Source organism: Biomphalaria glabrata, chromosome 1 (assembly GCF_947242115.1).
Source record: "Biomphalaria glabrata chromosome 1, xgBioGlab47.1, whole genome shotgun sequence".
Classification (NCBI taxonomy): Eukaryota; Metazoa; Mollusca; class Gastropoda; family Planorbidae; genus Biomphalaria; species Biomphalaria glabrata.
Window position 1 is genome coordinate 54676112 of NC_074711.1, and position 27720 is coordinate 54703831.

Genomic DNA, 27720 nt, shown 5'->3' on the forward strand with positions numbered 1-27720 from the left:
TATGAAGGTGATTTTTGTTTTTGTTCCCCCCCCCCCCCCACACGTAATAATAAAATGTGTACATAGAATAATTCGACTCTACATCGATTTGTTTCTTGGCTAAACAAACACAATTTATCGACCATGAGGCAGATGTGTAAAAGACTGCAAGTGAATAGATCGATGGTAGGAGAGGAAAACACTTGTTGCAATGAGCATTAGTCTGTAAGCCTCAGTGGATCATCTTTCCTTCACCATTTCTTACACCATGCGCTGTCTTCACTTTCTTTGTGTATGTCTGCGCGTCTTTCTGTATCTGAACTGTATCTGTATCTTAACGAGGAGAAGACACAGACGGCAAATTACTGACAGGTAAATAAAAGTTATTAGTTCTTTAGTTTTTCTGGTGTGTGTTTTTTTTTTGGACTTGTCATAATGTAATTATTAACGAGAAAAGCGAACTCAAATGTGGAAAATTAGTTTTATGACTATTGTACATAATATAGTGATTAGTTGTAGGCTTAGCAGCCTACTTAAGTAAAGATGAAATATTTTATAAGATAAACTTATTCCACAATTATTTTCTTTTCTTGTTTTGTTTTGTTTGTTTGTTTTTTTTAAGATAAAAAAAACAACAACACATTTTGCTTGTTTTGTTGTATAAATGTCTAAAAAAATTCAGTACACTGAGTCACAACTTGCAGAAGTGTTCGAAAAACAACTGATTTTTCGATTCGACATTATATGATAAGATGAAAGTCTGGGCAGTTATGGCCGTAAAGTTGTCGCCCATACAACAGTTATCCAAGCAGCAGGTGTAGGGTTCGGCCTAGAATTTACAGTAAATTTAACCGCAAAGAAGTGACATAATTGGTATTGATCATTTAAGACTTTTCTGTAAACAATATCGCTATTTAATAGCTATGGATACATTTTATTTTAATCTGCGGTGTATCTAAGAGTAATAGTAAAAACATATGAAGAATCAGAATCAGTTAGACAGACAGACAGACAGACAGACAGACAGATAGATAGATAGATAGATAGATAGATAGATAGATAGATAGATAGATAGATAGATAGATAGATAGATAGATAGACAGACAGAAAGGCAGGCAGGCAGGAGGGAAGGCAGACAGAATGACAGATATCTAGATACTTAAATAGACAGACAGACAGAAAGACTGATATCTAGATAGATAGATTGACATGTATATATGTGTAAATATATATATATTAGGGGTGCACCGAATAGTATTTTTTTGATATTCGGCCGGAGCCAAATATAGCCGAATAGTAAAATATGATATTCGGCCGAAGCCGGTGCCGGATACCTACATGTCTTGTAAATAGCTTGTGTTGCTGAACATTTTACAAAACTTTTAAATAACATACCAATATTCGTATTGAGTTTTTTTTCCTTTTAAATACCTTATTGTTTTAAACAATGTTAATGATAGATGATTTAAAGCTTAACAATATTTATTTACAGATAGGTCTAATTAACTAATCTGTGTAGCACGAGTGTGTGATTATGTACGAGGTCACCAACTGTAAAGGGTGTATGGGGAGGGGGAGGGTCAATGTAAAATATTTTAATATATATTTAACTAGTTACTAGTGTAAATCTCTCAAATGTGCAATATGGCTTGTATAGTGGTCGGAAGTAGGCCTATGTGTTTATGAATTTCAGACCAACTACTGATCATCAGGCTTTTAATATTAAGTCCAAGGACCGCTTCTGGTTCTGACTTTAAGGGCGTAATACTGATAGTAGCTGTTAGTTTAAAGTTGGAATCTGAAGCGTTCTAGGTCAATATTTATAGTTCTAGATTAATCCATTTGCGGCAACGATATTTTATTAACAGCAGGAACATCAATTATACCTATTTATAGCTTGAACCTTAGATGATGCCGAAGCAGAGATTTAATTGTAGCCTGTATGCCTATTATTGAGATTTAGTTTTAGATCTACAGTTGTATAGATCTAAGAGCATTAGGAAAACCAACTATAAAAAAAAATTACTGTTACTTTGAGATTTATATCCAAGTAACTCGACACACGTGATGAGGTGTGGCCTCTAGCCCAGCCAAGTAATTGAGATTTTTCTCTAAATAATCAAACTTATTGTCCGGTTACCCGTGTAGAGGTGTGGCTTAAAGTCCAGCCTCCTAATTAAGATTTACTACCAAGTAAACAAACTTTGTTCTCTAGAGAGTGCCTACGTCCATCGATCTGACTTGTCTATCACCTGCCTATCAATGAGCTCAATGTGATGGACTAAACAAATAAAAGGGGGTGGGAGTTGTTCATCTCTACCTCCGGAGATATATCTGGTTACCCATGTGGAAGTATGGCTTGAAGTCCAGCCCCCTACTAAAAATTTACTACCAAGTAAACAAACTGAGTTCCCTCGCAAGGTGTGACTTCTAGACATTGTCAATATGCTGACATTAAACCTACTTCCATAGTATTTGACTTGTGGTCACCTATCTATCAATAAACTCAATGTGATGGACTAAACAAGTTGTTCATCTCTATCTCTGGAGATATACCCACACAAGGAATATAACATGATAAATAACCCACTCAAAGGGCAAGATGAAATGAAAAAATGTTCCAGCCATTGCTGCTCTGTATGTAACGGGCATTTATAATGTAAAGTTTCATTTCTATTTGTATTAATATATGTCTTTATAATAAAAGATGTTTGGTGCATATTCATATAGATCCTATTTTTAAGCACATTAGTATGTTGTAATATTAGCATTAATACATTCTATAACAGACATTATTGGAAATAGGTCCACTTTATGCTTATTAAATAGGTATAGGCCTACTTTTTACTATTCGGCCAACTATTCGGCAGAGACATTTTACAGGAGCCGAATATGGCCAATATGAAAATAGGACGAATATTTGGCAGAAGCCGGAGCCGGAGCGACTATCCGGTGCTTCCCTTATATATATATAAAGAGAGAGAGAGGGAGAGGGAGAGAGATAGAGAGATGTGAGTGTGTATACATTGTCAACTTTCCTTTTTCTTAAAACTAATTATTATTTAGCTTTTGTTAAAAGTATTTAGAATGTGCTATTATTGTGTCTTAATTCTAGTTGAATACATCTCAGCACTATGGTGCTTATCAAAATAAACTGAATATTTTTCCATATATTTTTAAGCTTTCAACAGTAATGGTCAGACTGCGTAATCTACAGTTCTGTTTGGGTGTAACTGTTGGGATTAGTGCGACTTTCACTGTACTTGTCATGAGGTGGAGCTGGACGTCGATACCTGACACAGGCCAGGAGTCTCACTTTAAAAGAGGTACTTCTAATGTGAGTCGTGTGACAATGAGATACCTTGCACATATGATAGTAATGAACTAATGATGAATAGACCTTGTACATATGATACTAATGATGAATAAAACTTACTTTCTTATTTCTCGCAGCCTTTCTGCTAGTTTCAAGAAAATATTCAAAATAATCCAATAGATACTATCCAAAATATCTCATATTTGAGATAATCTAAAACAAGGTTACAAAGACAGTTTGTGTGGAAACAAAAACTCAAAATCTGCCCCCGAAGTGTTCCACCCAGGTAGGTAAAAAGGCAGGTTTCAATATTTTCAGAAAGAACGTCAGAATGAAATTATATCAAAGAAAAATGACAGAGAAGAATGGAGAAAGAAGATTGACAGATCTTGTGTGTTGCCCCAGCGGTCCAGCAGACCAAAGGATAGGTGAAAGTGAATGTGAAATTAGATGTGAACTTGGCCTAACTAATGTATCTTAATGAATATCGAATTGATCTAATTGTTTTCTAAAGGGTCAATCTCTTATTCAAACTCTCAAGTAAGAATATTTCCTTAAAAAAATATCCTTTAATTAAGTGTTCTACGGTTTGGATGAGGCTGCAGTTCACGCGATACTATGAAAAACTACTTATTAATTGTTGTTTTAAATTATGCCCAACTTGTATGCATACTAGATAAATGTAGTAGTTAGTATGACAGAACTTACTTAACTTAGCAATACATTTGTAAAAAATAATCTAAAACCATTTGCATAAATGTGTTAGCAATATGATAAAGTCTATGTCCCCTACTAAAGAGACTCCAGTGTTTGTTAATATTAATAGTGAATAGTTCTTAAAGTGGTGTATTTTTATGAAAAAACTGCTTGCATAAATGATTTTTAAAAAAATAGACTTTTCGATTGCAGAAAAGAAAAAAGTAGCCGTTGTATCAGAACTTTGAATAGACTAAAATATTATGATGTCGGATTTTCACTATCTTTTCTAGTTTACGAGATCTAAACGGGACGGACGGACGGAGGGACGGACAGACATTCCACACAAAACTAATAGCGTCTTTTCCCCTTTCGGGGGCCGCTAAAAAAATCATAATCGAAAAGAAAATCCACTTATAACTTCTAAGATAGCTTTCAAGGTCATCCCCTTGATAATTAAAAAAAATATATAATTATTGACAAAAGTAACAATATTGTTTTGTTTTAAATGTTTTGAATATTTCATTCAGATTTGAAGATTATTACATTCTAACCAAAGCCTTTACCAGGACGGTCGAATCCGGGACCATCGGTGTCACCGTGAGTCCAGAATGCATATCACACGTAGAGGCAGCTATTATTAGTAAAATTTCTAACTATAGAGACACTCGAGGACAGAAGACTAAAGAGTATAGTAGCACTATACAGAAAACATGAAACCATTACTTTCACATTCCAATACATAGCCTACAAAATACTTTTTATGTCACAAAGAAAAAGCAACATTTTTATTTCATATTCTAAGAAAAATGGAAAGTAATGATTTTCTTTCCTGGTACCATTAGAGGGAGAAAGTGTTGCCTCTAAACCAGTCCTGACGTACCAGAGTTTGACTTTCTAATTCACATGCACGACTACTAGACGTCCACTAAGTAATCCCATGGATACGCGTTATGCGCAATAATCTTCTCTTGTGAACACAATTTTGTAACTTAAAAAATAATCCCCTAGATTATCCTCCAAGATAATTTCTCTAAAAATAAATATTATTCCCAAAAGTAAATCGTTTCCACGCATCTCTTGAACTTCAAGGAAAGACTAAAATCTTTTGTACTTGTTCTATTACAATTACTTTTTTTACAACTCTGAAAAACGATGATACTGTTTATATAGGTTACAGTTGTTGGTTTTTTTTTACAATACGTCTATTCAAGTCACTCCTTCATGGAGGGTCGAACCTGGGTGGGTGGACACAGACCTCGAAAACGGATGAATTTTTTTAATGTAAGGTATTATTGCTTAAAGAGTTTAATAAATTAAAGTATAATTTTACGCAACGTCATTGGGTTGTGATGACGCATAATTTTTTTCTTGGGGGGGGGGGGTGGGAGGGGAAGAAAGGTGCGTCTTGAAAATGTTCAACATTCATTAGTTATTAATAGCAAAATAATCGCTGATAAGAAACAAATAACAAAGTATTTAATTTTGGGTGACCGGTCATTTCATCCCCGGTCACTTCATTCCCTGGTCACTTCATCCCCGGTCATTTCATCCCCGGTCACTTCATCCCCTGGTCACTTCATCCCCGGTCATTTCATCCCCGGTCACTTCATCCCCTGGTCACTTCATCCCCGGTCATTTCATCCCCGGTCACTTCATCCCCGGTCATTTCATCCCCTGGTCACTTCATCCCCTGGTCACTTCATCCCCTGGTCACTTCATCCCCCGGTCAGTTCATCCCCCGGTCACTTCATCCCACGGTCCTTTCATCCCCTGGTCAGTTCATCCCCCGGTCATTTCATCCCCTGATATTTTCATCATCTGATCATTTTTTCGAACAAATTGTAATTTTAAAAAGCATTAAATGAGCAATATTTAATGTATTCCTTTTTTATTTAAATGACAAAATTGTAACACTTTAGATTAGAATAAAATTAAAATTAAATGCCAATAAAAAATATAAAAATTTAGCATTTAAAAATAAAGAGGTAATGTAAAAAAAAATGTTTTTGTGTTCATCTACATCAGTAAGATAGATAAGCTATCGATTGTAACTACAGAAGACGATCCATCGATTCATATTGATGAACAATGTTTGTTATTCTCTTAGCCAGTGTTGCATAGTTCTTCCTTGGGCGTTCTTCAGTGCCGGCGCTAGCCTGTAAAACCTTGTGCAACTGACTATCCTTTCGTAGACCATCTAGAAATGTCCACATAGTTTGATGGTGGCATGAAAATAGAGATTGGAGGGCGTGATGCCAACCCTCCACAGCGTTATTCGTTCGCCCAACACCACTGATTACGTCCAGGTATTTATTCCATGTACTTGGAGGGAATAAAGCTAAAGCATAGTTATCTCCTCTGCCACGCTGTCTGCGACCACGTACATAGGTTTGCTCGAAGTTCCGGCATCCGATCGTGTTGTGGCATGGATTCGGCGAGTAATTCATAGGCCAAAGCCGAAAGACATCTTACCATGCCACGTAACTCGTTACAACCGTCATAGTCACTTTTCATGCCCAATTCATTGACTTTACGTAATACAGCTTGACAGAGGTGAAAATAACATCCCGTTACTCTGCATGTCTGAAACTTCTCTTGTAAAGCTGTCATGGCGGCTTTCTCGAAGTCTGTAACACTACTTGCACCACACCTTGGCCTTTGATGATAAGTTATCAGCGCACGGTCATAATTATTCTAATCGCACTTCTATCTCTCAAAAGATTCCCACTACTTGCACCACACCTTGGCCTTTGATCATTACGCTTTAGATAAATACACATCCAGATTTACCATATAATATTAGATTTCTCATTAAGAATACAAAATGGAAGAGGAAACACCATTGTGAAGAAACAAGTCCTTTTACGTTTACAGTGCCATTTTAATTGGGGAACATTTCAACATAACATCTATACACGGCAACGTTATATACAGATACCCAACTTCACTCACTGACTTTCTCTCTTCTTGTTTTCACATTCGTCACTCCCCCCAAGTCCCCTAACTCTCCGATACCCAACACTTGACCATGTGTCACGGTTGACCACACAGTAACCGTGTCACAAAAACCATAAACGCATTAGTAATATGTCATAAAATGTCATAAAATGTCAAAAAGAAAGCATTCTACATAATCATATTTATATATAAAATATTTAATTGGGGATGAAAGGACCGGGGGATGAAGTGACCAAGGGATGAAGTGACTGGGGATGAAGTGACCGGGGATGAAGTGACCGGGAACCTTAATGTTGACATTCTACTGTTTGAAGTCACACTTGTCATTAAACTTCGGATACGAAGACAAGACTTATTGTAAGTTGTATAAAGAAGGTATTGTATTTTTTTAAAATAAGTATTTTTTATATATTTTTTATGTTTTTATCTTAGTTGTTGTTACATTTCTACTTCCAGAACTCTTGCCCTTGTTCAAGTGTAACAGGTTAGCAGAAATACAGTTTTATATCCACACATTCTATTACACTGTAAGAATTTAGCAAAGAACGAACAAATCGATTTCTTTAACGATTTACTAGCTAATTGCCCACACTGGGAAAACCGTTATAATTTTTCGAAATATTTCCTTTTAAAATTAAATTTGGTCTATACAATCTTTATCTTGAACAAACATGGCGGCTATTTCCGCTGTCTTCACTAAAGAGTTAAATAAATAAATCTCAAGATTTGAAGCAAGAAGATTGGCCTGGGTGAAAGAGCGCCGAACCAACAAAAAGCTTAGAGAAGAAGCAGGCCTATCTGCAACTGACCAAACCTCCCCATGCCACGTATGCGGCCGGACTTTTTAAAGCGAAGATTGGACTTAACAGCCATCTTTGTGTCCATAGGAAATGAGAAATGTGCTCATCGATCACGAAGGAGGAGCTCTAGATATAAATAAATAAATAGATGTTCAGGAACATTTCGTGCACCGTCTTTTCAGTCTGGATCAACAGACCTATCAGTACAATTGTCTAAGTTTGGAATATATTTATATACATTCGCGTAACAAGCATTTTTGTCGGGAAAAGGAGGGAGGGAATAGGGTAAAAAAAAACTTAATTTAAAAAAAAATCTATCCTTCATTTGTTATTAAAAGCAAAATATTCACTCTTATAAAGGTCATAAGGTTCACCAGCTGTATTAAGGAGGAAATAGTCTTTAAAAAAATGTTGTACTTGTTTTGTATGCCATCAGCATGTGTGATTCCAGTGTTGCTTGACTATATACATATATATCTCCTGGAGAGATCATGTCTCCAATCACTTTTGAAATTGGCCAAAATTCACAGCATCTATGCTCTCTTGATACAGAGAATACTACGCTGACTCGACCATGTCACCCGCATGCCTGATGGTAGAATCCAGAAAGATATCTTATATGCTGATATTGTGGAGGACTTCGAACCCAAGAGCCGCCCAAGACTAACCTACAGAGTGTATAGAGAAGTCTGCATGCGAGATATGAGAACTACAGGCATCAGTGAAAGAATGTTTGAGGAGATAGCCCAAGACCAGATATCATCACTGGCGGATCCAGGGGGGGGGCGATATCGCCCCTATCGCCCCCCCCCCACTCGGCCGACCCCCCCCCCCCCCGAAGCGGTGGCGGACGAATTTTAGTATAGAATTTACACAATTTGTATACGAATTTATTACTTATGTTAATAATATATACTAATTATTTATATTTCAACCTATTTTTAGATTATTTCGCCCCCCCTTTCTAGTATTTTGGCCGATTTGGTAAGGTCGGGAGGGGGCGATGGCATTAATCCGCCCCCCCCACCATAAACTTTCGAGGGGAGGGGCGGTCCTATTTATTTGTAGAAATCACAGCTTGCTAACAGAATCAATTAAATATGTATATGATTAACACTTGTTATTGGTATTTTAACCGGTCTTTATATTATGTCGTTTAACTGTTGGTTGATTGGAAGGGGAGGAGCGAATACCTCTACTGCCCCTCCCATCTAAACCCTTTGAGTGTGGGGGGGGGGCGGTCCTACTTTTATGGAGAAATCATAGAATGAAACATCAACCAATCATTGTTGTGGCTGTACGGTTGGTTGCAACGAAAGTGTTGGTAGTGGCAGGACCGTCGATGATCATAATGACAAATCATATGCGTCTAGCTTTCAAGATAAGTGGCAACCTTTTCAACGATAAGCGCAGACCCGAAAAGAAAACGCTAGATGAAGAAACAAGAGGAGTGACCTATAAGCAGAGTGAAACTATTGCTTTCGATGTCCTTAATATGTGTGCTTCAATGGGCATGACCAAATCAGACAACGTTGGGTCTGTGTACGATACTTCTGTTTGGCTACCAGTACTAACTGCAGACAGAAATTTAATAAGAACTGTACGGATGAACAATGCAAATACCAGAAAAACCATCAACAGGTCTGGACTTGACAAACGTGTGTACGTCTGCCTTCACAAAGCAGAGTAACAGATGAATCAATTTCAGCGGAAACTGGACACTGATAATGTGGTTAATGGAGATGGCTGAAAATGACAGTGTGTTTATGACCCGGCCTCCAGTGGGACTATAACTTTCTTGCCAGAACTTCATCTGCACTGACAATTCTTCAGCCCTGTCGAAAATCTGGTCATGTTCGGGACGAACATAACTAAGGAGGGGGCAGTGTTATGACTCTACATTGCGCACTGTCATTTGGCGCGACATTGTGTACCAGAGGACACGATAGAGAACAGGGGAAGGAAGATGGCTGATGATTAGAGATGTAAACAAGAAGGCCTGAGATGTGATCCTAAGTTTGGCTCTAGATGTAGTTTATAATTGATTATTAAACGTTCTATTTTATATCACTTTCGTTGAGGTTGATTGCTAAGTTATAGCAATTGGTGTAAGAAGTGGGATTCTCAACGAAAGTGGGAACAAGGTCTTTGTACACTACCGTTACATCATTTTCTTTTCGGATAACCCAACGTAAGTTTTTGTAAGCCAACGTGAGAAAGATACGGGATGGCGTCAACGAAAACACTTGGTCAGCTTTCATTGATAGAACTTAGACGAGAACTAAGATGCAGAGAGCTGAAGGTAAGCGGCATCAAAGAGGCGCTCATGGAGCGTCTGAAGCAAAGCATCATAGATGATGAACAGGATCCGGACACCTATTTATTTGGAATAGAACCCGATACGGGGGAGATTTTGAAATCGATGAAAGATGAATTAGGTAATAAACTTAGCTCTATAGCATCCTTTGTGTCTGAATTGAAAAATGACATAGACAGTTTCAAACAACAATTAAGAAATGAGGTCGCTGAATTAAGGTCCCAAATGGTGGGAGATGTTGATTCTAAAATTCAACAATTACGAAATGAAATGAAGGCGGAGCTGCAAAAGAAGCAAGATGCGGGTGCCACTGTGACTGAAATGACGGGGAAGATTAAACCACCGGTGTTTGACGGCTCTGTGCTTTGGTCGGTGTATCGAGTACAATTCGAGGCGGCGGCGCAAATCAACAGATGGGATACCCAGGCAGAGAAAGCAACTGGTCTTATGTTGGCACTAAGAGGAAAGGCAGCCGAATTGTTACAGACTATGACGGATCGGACGGACTACGATGCCATGGTCAAAACAATGGAAATACGATACGGCAATGAACACCTGCAGGAAGTTTTCAGGATGCAATTAAAGAATCGACAACAGAAGAGCGGAGAGACATTACAGGAATTAGCAGCAGACATAGAACGTCTCGCCCGTCTTGCTTATCCATCGGCAACACAGGAACTTTTGGATGTTCTGGTCACAGATGCCTTTATAGATGGAATGCGAGATTCGGAACTTAAGAAAGCCATCCGAATAAGCGGAAAACGGAAAATCAACGAAGCCCTCATCTATGCCATGTCTTACGAGGCGGCCGAAGTTTCAGCGAGGAACATACACTATTGTCGGACGTTAAATGTGTCGGAAGAGGAGGATCTGCCGAGGCTGATTCGAAGAATGGTGGAAAAGGCTTTAAATGAACGGGAACATTATCAGACCTCAAGGCGTAGTAGAAAGACTTTTCGTTGTTGGAATTGTAACACTCCAGGTCATGTACGGAGGAATTGTAACATGTTGTTCCAAGGCCAAGGCTGTGCATCAGAACGTCAACCGCTACGATTCCACGGGTTTAGGGAGCAAGAACGGGCAGCCCAGGAAATTGGAACTCCGAGAATAACCACTCCTTTCAGAGTGTTAGAGCAAAGCAGAACCTTGAGAGTGCAAGGAAAGATTGGCGTTCGCTCTCATAGGTTTCTCTTGGACACAGGGGCTTAGGGTTTGCTGGGCGTTAGGGTTAGGTTTTGGAAAAAAATCGCCCCCCCCCCACTCCAAAGTTCTGGATCAGCAAGTGGAAACTGTTGCTTGTTCGTCCCTCGCAGATAGCAAAAGAAAAGAAGCGGCCTTAGTCAACAGAAGGAAAAAGAAAGCTGCCCTGTCAGCTAGCCCCAAAACAGATGCCTACACATGCACGAACTGTGGAAAACTCTGCCGCTCCGAAATTGGCTTGATTAGCCACATCAGACCCTTCCCTGTCTCAAGACGAAACCAAAGCCATTCACTCGCCTGGGCGCATTCATTGTCCCCTAAGACAGAAGAAGCCATATTTACTATAATGTCCCGCATATGAGAAAAATCATAATGTCATTTTAGTGAGGGCTGATGAGTGGCTTTTTTTTTTTTTTAGATAATCTTTTTCTTCTTATTATTATTTTTATATTATGAAGTCATATTGCTCAACAAGTCTTTTTTTTTTTTTTGTAAACTTATTGGCGAATAGTGATGCCAGAGAAAACTGAACATGTTATCGGAAATGTAGTTGTTTTTTTCTATCAGCCTATGACGTGTTGTAACTTTCTCTTGCTTTTATCAGCCTAAGAAGTGTGGTAACTTTCTCTTGCTTCTATCAGCCTATGAAGTGTTGTAACATTCTCTTGCTTCTATCAGCCTATGAAATGTTGTAACATTCTCTTGCTTCTATCAGCCTATGAAGTGTTGTAATATTCTCTTGCTTCTATCAGCCTAAGAAGTGTGGTAACTTTCTCTTGCTTCTATCAGCCTATGAAATGTTGTAACATTCTCTTGCTTCTATCAGCCTATGAAGTGTTGTAACATTCTCTTGCTTCTATCAGCCTATGAAGTGTTGTAACATTCTCTTGCTTCTATCAGCCTATGAAATGTTGTAACATTCTCTTTCTACTATCAGCCTATGAGATGTTGTAACATTCTCTTTCTACTATCAGCCTTTGAAGTGTTGTAACATTCTCTTGCTTCTATCAGCCTATGAAATGTTGTAACATTCTCTTGCTTCTATCAGCCTATGAAATGTTGTAACATTCTCTTGCTTCTATCAGCCTATGAAATGTTGTAACATTCTCTTGCTTCTATCAGCCTATGAAATGTTGTAACATTCTCTTTCTACTATCAGCCTATGAAATGTTGTAACATTCTCTTGCTTCTATCAGCCTATGAGATGTTGTAACATTCTCTTGCTTCTATCAGCCTATGAGATGTTGTAGCATTCTCTTTCTACTATCAGCCTATGAGATGTTGTAACATTCTCTTTCTACTATCAGCCTTTGAAGTGTTGTAACATTCTCTTGCTTCTATCAGCATATGAAATGTTGTAACATTCTCTTGCTTCTATCAGCCTATGAAAAGTTGTAACATTCTCTTGCTTCTATCAGCCTATGAAATGTTGTAACATTCTCTTTCTACTATCAGCCTATGAGATCTTGTAACATTCTCTTTCTACTATCAGCCTTTGAAGTGTTGTAACATTCTCTTGCAGCCTATGAAATGTTGTAACATTCTCTTGCTTCTATCAGCCTATGAAATGTTGTAACATTCTCTTGCTTCTATCAGCCTATGAAATGTTGTAACATTCTCTTGCTTCTATCAGCCTATGAAATGTTGTAACATTCTCTTTCTACTATCAGCCTATGAAATGTTGTAACATTCTCTTGCTTCTATCAGCCTATGAGATGTTGTAACATTCTCTTGCTTCTATCAGCCTATGAGATGTTGTAGCATTCTCTTTCTACTATCAGCCTATGAAATGTTGTAACATTCTCTTGCTTCTATCAGCCTATGAAGTGTTGTAACATTCTCTTGCTTCTATCAGCCTATGAAGTGTTGTAACATTCTCTTGCTTCTATCAGCCTATGAAATGTTGTAACATTCTCTTTCTACTATCAGCCTATGAGATGTTGTAAAATTCTCTTTCTACTATCAGCCTTTGAAGTGTTGTAACATTCTCTTGCTTCTATCAGCCTATGAAATGTTGTAACATTCTCTTGCTTCTATCAGCCTATGAAATGTTGTAACATTCTCTTGCTTCTATCAGCCTATGAGATGTTGTAACATTCTCTTGCTTCTATCAGCCTATGAGATGTTGTAGCATTCTCTTTCTACTATCAGCCTATGAGATGTTGTAACATTCTCTTTCTACTATCAGCCTTTGAAGTGTTGTAACATTCTCTTGCTTCTATCAGCCTATGAAATGTTGTAACATTCTCTTGCTTCTATCAGCCTATGAAATGTTGTAACATTCTCTTGCTTCTATCAGCCTATGAAATGTTGTAACATTTTCTTTCTACTATCAGCCTATGAGATGTTGTAACATTCTCTTTCTACTATCAGCCTTTGAAGTGTTGTAACATTCTCTTGCAGCCTATGAAATGTTGTAACATTCTCTTGCTTCTATCAGCCTATGAAATGTTATAACATTCTCTTGCTTCTATCAGCCTATGAAATGTTGTAACATTCTCTTGCTTCTATCAGCCTATGAAATGTTGTAACATTCTCTTTCTACTATCAGCCTATGAAATGTTGTAACATTCTCTTGCTTCTATCAGCCTATGAGATGTTGTAACATTCTCTTGCTTCTATCAGCCTATGAGATGTTGTAGCATTCTCTTTCTACTATCAGCCTATGAAATGTTGTAACATTCTCTTGCTTCTATCAGCCTATGAAATGTTGTAACATTCTCTTTCTACTATCAGCCTATGAAGTGTTGTAACATTCTCTTGCTTCTATCAGCCTATGAAGTGTTGTAACATTCTCTTGCTTCTATCAGCCTATGAAGTGTTGTAACATTCTCTTTCTACTATCAGCCTATGAAGTGTTGTAACATTCTCTTTCTACTATCAGCCTATGAAGTGTTGTAACATTCTCTTGCTTCTATCAGCCTATGAAGTGTTGTAACATTCTCTTGCTTCTATCAGCCTATGAAGTGTTGTAATATTCTCTTGCTTCTATCAGCCTATGAAATGTTGTAACATTCTCTTTCTACTATCAGCCTATGAAGTGTGTAATATTCTCTTGCCTATCAGTCTACAACAGTACCGTAGTTCTGCAAATAACATAAAATCTTAAATATTCAAACACTAAATAACCTCAAACATAGGCCTATTACTGAATTTTATTACTTATAAATTTAAGATCTTAATCTTTATTTTAATATATAATATAAAATTGATCTCGATCTAGATGATTATAATATCGCTCAAGAACTTTTCCAGAAAGTGCGAATAGTTTGCTGGATAATGACATCTCCTACAAATTTACAAAGGTGAGTAGATCAAGCTTAATGAATACAAGACATGGCTGAAGTAACTTTATACACAGGGCCGGATTTAATTATGAGGAAGCCACCGGCAGAATATTCGTGGAGGCCCCTACACGTAATCGAAAGGTGTAATAAAGATCCACTTATGAATAATAATACTTATATCTAAAGCATTGCTTATTTTGGAAGAAAGAAATATAGTTTTTGTAAATTAAATATCATTTTCCTTTTTAAAGAAAAATATTTAACAAGTATATTTTAGTTTCAAAAAGTGTATATTTTTGAGTTTTGTGTAAATAGTTGACCATGGAAATTGATAAAATTCGCCCTGCAGTTTGTGGTCACACTTCAATGTTAGGATGTGTAGTTAGTTTTTATTTTTCACTAGATAAATAAAACAAAATAATTTTAACTATGAATGAAGTTATCAATTAAACTTATTGTTATAAACCTGGTGGCGGCACAGATGGGGGTAGTGGTGTGTAGTCAGCCGACGCAAATCGCCCCAGGCCAGCGCTAGACGAGCGGTCAACCGTGACGAGTTACGACGATCGGCCGAGACGAGTATCAACATGATGGTTCGGGAAGGATCGACGTCGTGAACAGAGCTCAAGAGTGTCACGAGGGACGTAGTCATCTGACCACCCAGAATGGTCGAGCGACGTTCTGTCCGGTTCTAGAAGGCCAGCAGGGACCCTATATAAAGAGCGAAGGTATCAGAGACCAGGAGTCACAACTTCCCGATCTACAGTTCGTTACAACGGCTCAGTACAAGTCAGAGGCGAGACAGACCAGTGCAAGAGTTGATACGGCGGAGAGATATTTGTACAGTCTTTTGTTACGTGCTGCCAATCGTACAGTATTGGCTGTTATTTATTGACATTAAACTATTACGTTATTTTGAAGCCCAGAGTTGTCAAGTTCTTTAAGTTGGTGGTGTCTGGTGCGGTTTGCAGAGAGCCTGGATAGCGAGATTCGTAACAACTGGTGTCAGAAGTGGGATCGGATCTGCAATGGCTACTACGAAGACGTTAGACCAACTCCTTGTTAAGGAACTGAAGGAAGAGCTCCGTGGTCGAGATCTGAAGACAAGCGGCAACAAAGAAACCTTACAAGCACGCCTTCGGGAAGAACTGGTGAAGGAAAAAGAAGATCCGGACACATACCTTTTTGAAGTCGAACCGGACTTGCTGGAACAGCTCACCAGTAGAATGCAGCAACAGATCACCAGTACCATACAGGAACAGATGGCAGCTATGCAGGGACAGATGGCAGCTACGCAGGGACAAATCGCCAGTAGCAAACAGGAGCAGATGGCAGCTATGAACTCGGGGCTAGAAAACACCAATTACAAGATAGACGCCATGGACTCGGGAATCAAAACGGAGTTATTGGCAATGAACCAACGCATACATGCTGTGGAGGAGAGAATCACCAGCATTGACGAGCAGATGAATCAGAGGGTCGACGCAGTAGAGAAGGCCATCGACGAAATGAAGATACAAGTCCAACGCAAGCACACAAATGTACCAGAAGCAGATATGACGTCATTTGTACCTGAAGTATTCGGGAAAATGAAGCCCCCCGTATTTGATGGTTCCGTGTCCTGGTCAGTATACAAGAAGCAATTTGACGCAGCAGCCAAAGTTAACAAATGGAACAGTGAGGAGGAGAAAGCAACAGCCCTTGTGTTATCCCTAAGAGGAAAAGCCTCCGAATTGCTACAGTCTCTACCGAACCAGCAAGACTTCGCCGCCCTTGTCCAGGCTATGGAACTCCGATACGGGGATGAACATCTCCAAGAAGTATATCGTGTGCAACTAAAGACCAGACAACAGCGCCCCGATGAAACACTACAGGAGCTAGAGACAGACATCGAACGCCTCGCACATCTGGCCTACCCAACAGCCGCACAAGATTTTCTGGAGGTCATTATCACAGACGCCTTCATTGATGCACTTCGAGACCCCGAGTTAAAGAAAGCCACCAGAGTTAGTGGTAAACGTAAGGTCAGTGAAGCCCTCGTATACGCTCTCTCATATGAAGCCGCTAAAGACGCATCTGGGAGCGTTCATCAAGGCCGAAAGTTGGAAGTCAAAGAGGAAGAATTCGCACAACTTGTGAGAAGGGTGACAGAGGCACTAGATGAACGACAAACAAACCAGATACCAGAACATCAACCTAGGGCTCCTGTACGGTGCTGGAATTGTGGTGAACTCGGTCATATACAAAGAAGCTGCACTAGAAGATTTCCACAAGCTGGAACCCATCGCAGATCAGAAAGGTATGCACGACCAAGTTCCCAGGGCTACCAGGGAAACTAGCACGCGCCGGCTTCAAGGGGCGGAACCCGGCGACACAGAGAATGAGAGCCCCTGCAACCATCATCCCGGTCGCCGTGCTAGGACAGAGTAAGAGTCCTAAAGTCATCGGAAAAATTGGATGTCAAAATTATCACTTCCTCCTAGATACTGGTGCCTCACGATCAGTCATCCGGACGGATAATGTGGACAGTAGCAAGAAAACGCCAGTTAGAGCCTACTCGTTGAAAACAGCCAGTGGAGAACTGATGCCCATAAAAGGCCTGATCGACACAACAGTCGAGATCGGGAATCAGTCATTCGAACACGAATTCCTGATTGCTGACGTCACAGATGACTGCATAATAGGGCTCGACTTCATGCTGAAATATGGCTTTTCCTTAAATATCGGCGGAGGCACTTTACAATGTGGAGACCTCGAAGTACCCTTGCTTGGCGACGAGAATGAAGAAGATGGCCGAGTCAGAAGGATTAAGTTGGTAGAAAATACAACCTTGCCTGCCAAGTCTGAAATGATCATTTGGGGGAAAATTGAGGACGGCTATCCCACGACAGGAACAGCGCTGGTAGAAAGCTTGGACACCAACCCCAACGGGATAGCAGTAGGAAAGGCACTAGTCACGATTGGGAAAGACCTAATGGTACCAGTGAGAATTATGAACCTCGGTACAGTAGAGAAACACTTTCGGAAAGGTAGCACCATCGCTGGTTGCCATGCTCTTGAGATGATAAGAAACTGTAGCAGTGACAACCCCATCGAAAGACTCGAGTCCAGTGAACCGCAGGTTACTAAATTTCTGACAGAAGTCAAAACGATACTGTCGAAAGAACAGTACACCAAAGCAGAGCAATTCATCAGAGAGTTTTCTGACATATTGCCATCTGATGAAATGGACTTTGGGCGGACAAATCTAATCCAGCATCGAATAGACACAGGAAACACTAGGCCTATACGACAGCAACCACGTCGCCTGCCGCTAGCAAAACACCAAGAAGCTATGGACATCATAGAACGAATGAGGCAGCAAGGGGTTGTTGAACCATCCAACAGTCCATGGTGTTCACCCATCGTCTTGGTAAAGAAGAAAGATGGATCCACGAGATTTTGTGTCGACTATAGATTATTAAATGACGCCACACACAAGGACAGCTACCCGCTTCCTAGGATTGACGACACATTAGACACACTTGCTGGGTCACAGATCTTTTCCACCCTTGACCTGAAGAGCGGTTACTGGCAAGTAGGACTACACCCCGAGGACAGAGATAAAACGGCCTTTTCTGCTGGTAATGGTCTCTGGCAATTTACCGTGATGCCTTTTGGACTCTGCAACGCCCCAGCCACCTTTGAAAGACTAATGGAGCATGTGTTAAGAGGACTCAACTGGACCACGTGTCTTGTCTACTTAGATGACATTATCGTCATAGGCAGAACCTTCGAGGAACATATCGCAAACCTGAAGGAAGTATTCGCAAGAATCAGAAACGCTGGAATGAAATTGAATCCAAAGAAGTGCTCCTTGTTCAGAAGAAGCGTCAAGTACCTTGGGCACATCGTGTCGAAGGAAGGAGTCAGCACAGACCCGGATAAAGTTGAAGCCGTAAATGAATGGCCGATCCCCGCTAATATCCAGGAGTTAAGAAGCTTTCTTGGACTCTGCACGTACTACAGACGTTTCGTACCAAACTTCTCTAGCCTCTGTAGCGCCCTTCATCAATTGACAGAACCGAAGCGGCCGTTTATTTGGACAACGGAATGTCAGGAGGCCTTTGAGCGACTTAAAAAGGCTCTTGTTTCATCACCCATTCTGGCCTACCCGATACCAGGCGAGACATTCATACTTGACACCGATGCGAGCAGTACTGGAATAGGCGCTGTCTTATCCCAAAAGATAGATGGAACTGAGAGAGTCATATCTTACTTTAGTCGGAGATTGTCCAAAGCCGAGAGAAACTACTGTGTCACAAGACGTGAGCTACTGGCAGTTGTGGATGTCATACAACATTTCCACAAATACTTATATGGGCAAAAATTCATCCTTAGGACAGATCACGCTGCTCTTCAATGGCTGTTGTCATTTAAAAGTCCTGAAGGACAAGTCGCCAGGTGGATTGAACGTTTACAAACCTATGACTTCGAGACACAGCACCGAAAAGGACAAACTCACCAGAATGCTGACGCGCTTTCTCGACGACCTTGCAGAATGGAATGTAAACACTGCAGCAAGGTTGAAGAAAAGGGGGGTATCATTGATTGCCTACGTCTTGGAGTACAAGCTTGTGTATCATGGTCCGACGAAAGAATCCGAGAAGACCAGTTAAAAGATGAAGATCTGGCTCCCATTCTGCTTATGAAGGAAGACGGACAAAGACAGGAATGGCATCACCTTTCTGATAAAGGAGCTGCTACCAAGGCATATTGGGCGCAATGGGACTCACTGACAATTGACAACGGAGTTCTCAAGAGGGTCTGGGAAACCGCAGATGGAGAAAGCAATCGCTTGCAGCTGTTGCTGCCTAAAGTGAGAGTTGCCGAGGTGTTGCAAGAAATCCATAATAATTCTAGTGGGTCACATTTAGTTGTCAACAAGACCTTTGAAAAAGTACGCCAGCGGTTTTACTGGTTCGGCTACCGGGATGATGTAGAAGAATGGTGCCGAAGGTGCGTCGCGTGTGCAGCAGCGAAGGGTCCGCACAGGAGGACGAGGGGACGTATGCAGCAATACAACGTCGGTAGTCCCTTCGAAAGAATAGCGATTGATGTAGCCGGACCGTTTCCTGAGTCCCAGAGAGGAAACAAGTACGTTCTAGTGGCGATCGACTATTTTACTAAGTGGCCTGAGGCGTATGCGATACCAAACCAAGAAGCCACCACCATAGCGGAAACACTTGTAGAAAATTGGATCAGCCGATTCGGTGCTCCCATAGAGTTACACTCCGACCAGGGCCGAAACTTCGAATCCAAGATCTTCCAAGAGATGTGCCAGGTACTCGGCATCGAGAAGACACGCACAACCCCTCTTCACCCCCAGTCAGACGGGATGGTAGAACGGTTTAACCGAACACTGGAACAACACCTGTCGAAAGTCGTCGATGATCGCCAAGAGGACTGGGACACCTATATCCCAATGTTCCTCATGGCATATAGAGGATCGATTCACAGCACCACTGGTTACACTCCAGCAAAGATGTTGTTCGGCCGAGAGCTGCAACTACCATGTGACTTGCTATTCGGGATCCCGGGAAATGTGCCAGCCTCTTCAACAGACTATATCGCAAATCTCCGAAAACGGATGGAGAAAACTCACGCTCTTGCCCGCAGGAACATCAAGATCAACAGTGACCAGATGAAGACAAGGTACGACAAACGGGCCAATGCCGCTGGGTTTCATGAAAACGATCTAGTTTGGCTGTACAACCCACAAAGACGAAAAGGCAAGTCCCCAAAGCTTCAAAAAGACTGGGAAGGACCCTACCGAGTGATAAAAAGAATCAACGATGTTGTGTATCGAATACAGAAGAGCCCAAGGTCGAAACTGAAGGTCGTCCACATCGACAGACTCAACAAGTACTATGGTGAAGCTGGATCTGCCCGGGACGGACAGATCTAAGGAGGGGGCAGTGTTATAAACCTGGTGGCGGCACAGATGGGGGTAGTGGTGTGTAGTCAGCCGACGCAAATCGCCCCAGGCCAGCGCTAGACGAGCGGTCAACCGTGACGAGTTACGACGATCGGCCGAGACGAGTATCAACATGATGGTTCGGGAAGGATCGACGTCGTGAACAGAGCTCAAGAGTGTCACGAGGGACGTAGTCATCTGACCACCCAGAATGGTCGAGCGACGTTCTGTCCGGTTCTAGAAGGCCAGCAGGGACCCTATATAAAGAGCGAAGGTATCAGAGACCAGGAGTCACAACTTCCCGATCTACAGTTCGTTACAACGGCTCAGTACAAGTCAGAGGCGAGACAGACCAGTGCAAGAGTTGATACGGCGGAGAGATATTTGTACAGTCTTTTGTTACGTGCTGCCAATCGTACAGTATTGGCTGTTATTTATTGACATTAAACTATTACGTTATTTTGAAGCCCAGAGTTGTCAAGTTCTTTAAGTTGGTGGTGTCTGGTGCGGTTTGCAGAGAGCCTGGATAGCGAGATTCGTAACATTATGAATTAAAACCTTATCAAAAACTGGTTGCATTGTCAAATATGATGTAATCAGTAGTTTGTTTAAAATCAATTCAAATTTTATCAAAAGTTCGTTTAACGATCAATGAAGTTTTAAAAAAATAATTCTAACAAAATTTGGTTTTAATTATTCATCAAAACTGTATTCAGAAACAAAATGTCTAAATTGTTTTGAATGTTAACATCCAGCCGAGCTATTCATGTGAAAAATACTTGGACCAAACGCTGTAACGTCGTACTCTTCATGAGCTCTGTCCAAAACGCCAGTTTCCCAACCATTGGCCTCAACGTGAGCGAGGGTAGGTCTCATCTGACAGCCAAGACAATGAAGGTAGGATTATTTCACAACTCGTAGGAAGACAATGAAGGTATAAATACTAACTGAGAGCTAAGATACTAAAGGTTTAGGTACTTAAAAGACACTGAAGTTAGTGTTTATACAATTAAGACTTAAAGACTTGGTCGAGAGGCTTAGTACGCTTGAACTTGGCTTGGCCAAGGGGGCTTAATACGATTAAGACTTAAGAGTGATACCAAAGACAATACAGAGATAGAGAATTTTCATATCCCATCAAAAACTAACTATGTAGATAAATCATTTGTCTAAAAAAATGTGTAGGTCACACACAATTAAAAAGAAACGTGTCTATATAGTTAAGTGTTTCAAGAGTACTATACAGCACTGTTTGGACATTGACAAGTGATAATCGTAGGAGAAATGTGATGTTTTAACGGTAATATATTTGTATATAATTTAGAACTTTAGTAAGTGTCTCTATTTATCTTCGTTTGTTATGTAATTCGTGCTCATACACTGAGATACAAAATAATATTGTTAGACAATTCATACTTGTAACAAACATAGGTTAGTGCTTAAGTTACTTTGTGTATGTTACAATTATTGCTTTCTCTCATTCTAATACTATCCTAGTTTAAAGACACAAAAGTTTGTTCAGTTTTTTTATAATTTTTTTTTTGGGGGGGGGGGGGGAGTGTAAGGCTAAAATCTACTCAGCTTTCAACGTGGAGTTAAGGGTTGAGCTGAGTTCTTCTAGTCCTTCCGGTCATCATAACCTTCTCCGGCTTTTAACTATTTCATTTAAGGTTTCGTTTATGAGTCCATTAATGGTTTGTTTTGATTGACCAAATCGATCATTTGATTGCGGGCACTTCCAGCTCGACAGTCTGAACATTGAAAAAAAAAAAAGCCAATCTATAAATATCAGATTATATCATGCTTGTGATATGATCTCTGCGCGGTTTCTTAATACTTCCTCATTAAAAGGGAAACTGCCAACCTGTTAGGTCTAACACCTAACTTCCGGTTTAAATTGTGCACGGAATCAATATCTGACAATTAAAGATTCACCAATGTCTGGCCATTGAAGTTCTCAATAAAATCTCGCCAGGTCGTTTCAATAGATCACCATCTCATTGTTAATTTTATACAATGTTAGGAAAGAGGAAAAAGAAGTTCTATCTAACTTAAACTTATACATGGTTACTTTTTTTGAGGTTAGTTGTATTTCTGTCTATAGTTAAACTAAAGATATTTTATTGCCGAATTTATCAAAAAATTTAATAAATCTAGAATAATAAAAAAAAAGCAGATCGAAAGAAACTGTCCACAAGAAGAGATGTACCAACAGAATGTTAAAATTATATTTTGATTTTCATCCCCCTCCCCGGTACCAATGCCATCAATACACTCTAGTGCAGTGATGCACGACCTAATTCGACCTGCGGGCCATTTCAATTTCCGACACTCGTGTCGCGGGCCAAATGAAAGAAAAGTTACAGAAACGAGATGAAATTGACCTGAAACTATTTGATTAGAACCCCGTGGATCTTGTACAATAATAAATGTGATTTGTCACGTTCATCTTTTTGTATAGGAGCAAGAAAATGGTTTTATTTCTCTTCTTAAAAATGAACAACATTGTAGCTAGCTGCACCTTCGACTCATTTTCTTGTCTCTCTTTGGTAAATATTCCCATTGACCCTCCAATCTCTAGGCATAGTTTAACATTTTTTTAGTATTCGCTGTTCAAATCAAGAATGCCGTCATGTTTGTTTGCCGTTTATATGTAGATTTTTTTTTAAAGAACAAGTTTAATCATATTGTTTAACAAGATTATCTGTCAAAATCATCATTCAAGATACAGAAGTATTAAAATTACAAAGAAAGCTAGATGAACATCTTGAAGTAATACGTCTGCCTTTCTCTTCATTTCAAGCTAAGAATATATATTTAAGCAGACAAAATTATTATATTCTAGGTTATCGTAGGACGAGTTATCATTTTTTTTTACACACAAAAAAAACGAAAAGAAAAAAGTTTATTTAAGAAAATAGTCCAATGAGACTTTCAATCATTTTAACAAACAAATTATATATTATTTATCTATTTAAAACACAATAATAAAATGTTTAAACTTGTACTTTTTGAATAAAGTACAATTTTTCACTGTATATCTTCTTTATAAAAATGTGAAGAAATTGAACATTCAATTAGCACAATAATAATAAATTTCGACTGTCCCACCATTCTTCACTATCTAGTTCACGTAGACAGGAACAAAAATTACAAAACAAACACTAAAATCTATAAAAAGGTACATTAAAAAAAAAAAAACAGTTGAAAGGCCATTCGTAGTTGATAAATTTTCTATATGCATTTTAACCATAGACTATATATATAGTCTATGATTTTAACATTATTGGTTAATGAGAAATGGAATTATGTACACTTATCAACGATTAGGTTCATCGAACTTTAAACTTATTTTAAATAGACTTATCGAAAATATCCAAAAGAAGCGTGTCAAAAATGCACGTTTGTCCTTGTCAGTGGCGTAGAAAAATGCTTATATATTCTACAGTTACGCTAGGCAGATATGCATATATCCTGCATTAGGAACGACCTTGCGCAAGAGTAATCACTTTGGCAAGCTGAAAGTTGATAGTTGAAAGGCTGACTCCCGAAAACGTTTGAAGTCCCACTTAGACGCCATCTTGCTTAAACTTACATAGAGGAGAAACATAGATGCAGGAAGCTTACGAACAAGGCAGTTGGAGATTTTTTTAAAATTAACCTCGCCCTATTAAATAGTAGAAGCGTCCATCCTGACATCTTGTTAACATATTACACTTACAAATTTTGAAATCTGTGGAGAGTACCAAATAGCAATGCAGACAAGCTGTAGTGTTACCAATGTTAGCAAACTTAAAATAGCGAATGCTAGAGAGGTCTGCACATCTTTTTTTTTCCAACAGGCGTTCAAATACCTTTACGACAATCATTTAGAAGACGCTGATTGGTTTCTTAAAGCAGATGACGACACTTACGTCATCATGGAGAATCTGCGATACCTTCTTTCAGAGGAGAACCCAAAAGAGGCCATCTACTTCGGGGCACGCTTTAAAGCCTATGTTAAGCAGGGCTACACCAGCGGAGGAGGTGGTTATGTCATCAGCAAGGAGGCCCTCAGACGCATCGGTTCTGAGGGTTTCCTTGACAAAAGAGTATGTACAGTGGACGGTGGCCCAGAGGATGTTCAGATCGGTTTGTGTTTGCAAAATTTGGGAGTTCGGCTCAAGCCAAGTTTGGATGTCAGGGGCAGAACACGATTTCACTGCTTCAAACCGGAGGATGTCGTGACAGCAAAGTTTCCCAAATGGTATTATAACTTCGACTTTGATCACGGAAAGGGGGTGAGTTCAAGACATCTTATATAAAACGACAGAATCTGCATTCCAACCACACACAGACACACTGTCTGCCTTCCAACCACACACAGACATACTGTCTGCCTTCCAACCACACACAGACACACTGTCTGCCTTCCAACCACACACAGACACACTGTCTGCCTTACAACCACACACAGTCACACTGTCTGCCTTCCAACCACACACAGACACACTGTCTGCCTTCCAACCACACACAGTCACACTGTCTGCCTTCCAACCACACACAGTCACACTGTCTGCCTTCCAACCACAAACTGTCTGCCTTCCAACCACACACAGTCATACTGTCTGCATTCCAACTACACACAGACACATTGTCTGCATTCCAACCACACACAGTCTGCCTTCTAACCACACACAGACACACTGTCTGCATTCCAACCACACACAGACACACTGTCTGCCTTCCAACTGCACACAGTCACGCTGTCTGCATTCCAACTACACACAGACACACTGTCTGCCTTCCAACCACACACAGACACACCGTCTGCATTCCAACCACACACAGACACACTGTCTGCCTTCCAACCACACACAGACACACTGTCTGCCTTCCAACCACACACAGACACACACAGACACACTGTCTGCCTTCCAACTACACATAGTCACACTGTCTGCCTTCCAACCACACACAGACACACTGTCTGCCTTCCAACTACACATAGTCACACTGTCTGCCTTCCAACTACACACATTCACAATGTCTGCATTCCAACCACACACAGTCACTCTGTGTGCCTTCCAACTACACACAGACACACTGTCTGCATTCCAACTACACACAGTCACACTGTCTGCATTCCAACTACACATAGTCACACTGTCTGCCTTCCAACTACACATAGTCACACTGTCTGCATCCCAACTACACACAGTCACACTGTCTGCATTCAAACTACACATAGTCACACTGTCTGCATTCCAACTACACACAGTCACACTGTCTGCGTTCCAACCACACACAGTCTGCCTTCTAACCACACACAGTCACACTGTCTGCCTTCTAACCACACACAGTCACTCTGTCTGCCTTCCAACCACACACAGTCACACTGTCTGCATTCCAACCACACACTGTCACACTGTCTGCCTTCCAATCACACACAGTCACACTGTCTGCATTTCAACCACACACAGTCACACTGTCTGCCTTCTAACCACACACAGTCACACTGTCTGCATTTCAACCACACACAGTCACACTGTCTGCCTTCTAACCACACACAGACACACTGTCTGCCTTCTAACCACACACAGACACACTATCTGCATTCCAACCACACACAGACACACAATGAACTACTGTTTACCTTTATATCACATGATAGTGTGCTGTTTATTTATTTACTTTTTAAACTGTGATTTATGATATTGTAATTGTATGCCTCTACGTCTACGACATCTATGCTATTACAGAATTTAAACCAATGTGTTTAGAGTTAAGCTTCTGACATTAGGAAGATTAAAAAAAAAAAAGCAAAATATGGTGTTTAAAAAAAATTCAATTTTCTCATGAGGGAGGTGAAAGTTTTGAAAGTATAAAAGTACTTAATTTCTTTTTAAAGGTGTTAAATGATCAAAGATAAAAGTTCTAGGCCAAATTTGTACAAATACTCTCTCCATGAGTCAGCCAGGAAAACCAACGACTTGAGAAAGTTTAAGTAATTGATTAACATACATGAGTAGGTTGACTTAGGGACACGCGTAGGACGTAATCATTTTCTTTTTTGTATTCTTCTTCTGTATTTTATAAGATAAGTTAAGATAGACAAAATAGATTCTATTCAATACATTTTGCACATCTTTATTTCTGGTTCTTACAACGTTTAACCTCGTGTAGTTCTACTGTTTAACCTCATGTAGTTCTACTGTTTAACCTCGTGTAGTTCTACTGTTTAACCTCATGTAGTTCTACTGTTTAACCTCATGTAGTTCTACTGTTTAACCTCATGTAGTTCTACTGTTTTACCTCGTGTAGTTCTACTGTTTAACGTCATGTAGTTCTACTGTTTAACCTCGTGTAGTGCTACTGTTTAACCTCATATAGTTCTACTGTTTAACCTCATGTAGTTCTACTGTTTAACCTCATGTAGTTCTACTGTTTAACCTCATGTAGTTCTACTGTTTAACCTCATGTAGTTCTACTGTTTAACCTTATGTAGTTCTACTGTTTTACCTCATGTAGTTCTACTGTTTAACCTCATGTAGTTCTACTGTTAAACCTCGTGTAGTGCTACTGTTTTACCTCATATAGTTCTACTGTTTTACCTCATGTAGTTCTACTGTTTAACCTTATGTAGTTCTACTGTTTTACCTCATGTAGTTCTACTGTTTAACCTCATGTAGTTCTACTGTTAAACCTCGTGTAGTGCTACTGTTTTACCTCATATAGTTCTACTGTGTCTTCTTTCAGGGGATGGACAACATCAGCGACTATGCCATCAGTTTCCACTACGTCAAAGGGGACACGATGTACGCCCTTGAATACTTTATCTACCACTTACGTCCTTATGGTATCCCGAATAGAGCACAGACTTTAAACGTTCAAACATAGTGTAGAGTTCGATGTCAAAAGTCTGTCCGTGAACTATTCGATGTTGATTTGAACAAAGTCTTGGTAGCAATAATAAACTATTTCTTTTTTCTTTTTTTTTACTTTTGTGTTTTTAATGTACAAAATGTGAAGATAATACACATCAAATAAAATAAATAAATGCTGGTTTAATAATAAATTAAAGAAACTTTGCAAACAGAAAGAAAACAAATTTAAAAATGTAAAGAAACTAATGCAGAAAGAGCCCATATAAATAACCTTAAAAATCAAACACCTAACAAAAGTGAAGATGACTTATATTTTTGCATGAGCTTTCTCAGCCCCAAGAG

At 39.7% G+C, this 27720-nt stretch overlaps 1 protein-coding gene across 1 annotated transcript; it reads left to right on the forward strand.

Moving 5' to 3' along the window:
- Positions 1-175: 175 nt before the first annotated feature.
- LOC106065909 (glycoprotein-N-acetylgalactosamine 3-beta-galactosyltransferase 1-like) lies at positions 176-27481 on the forward strand. Its single transcript, XM_013224828.2, has 7 exons — positions 176-351; positions 3161-3316; positions 7409-7436; positions 14493-14574; positions 21268-21409; positions 24355-24792; positions 27251-27481. The coding sequence occupies exons 2-7, from the start codon at positions 3173-3175 to the stop codon at positions 27389-27391; spliced, it is 975 nt and encodes a 324-aa protein (XP_013080282.2). The 5' UTR covers positions 176-351; positions 3161-3172; the 3' UTR covers positions 27392-27481.
- Positions 27482-27720: the final 239 nt, after the last annotated feature.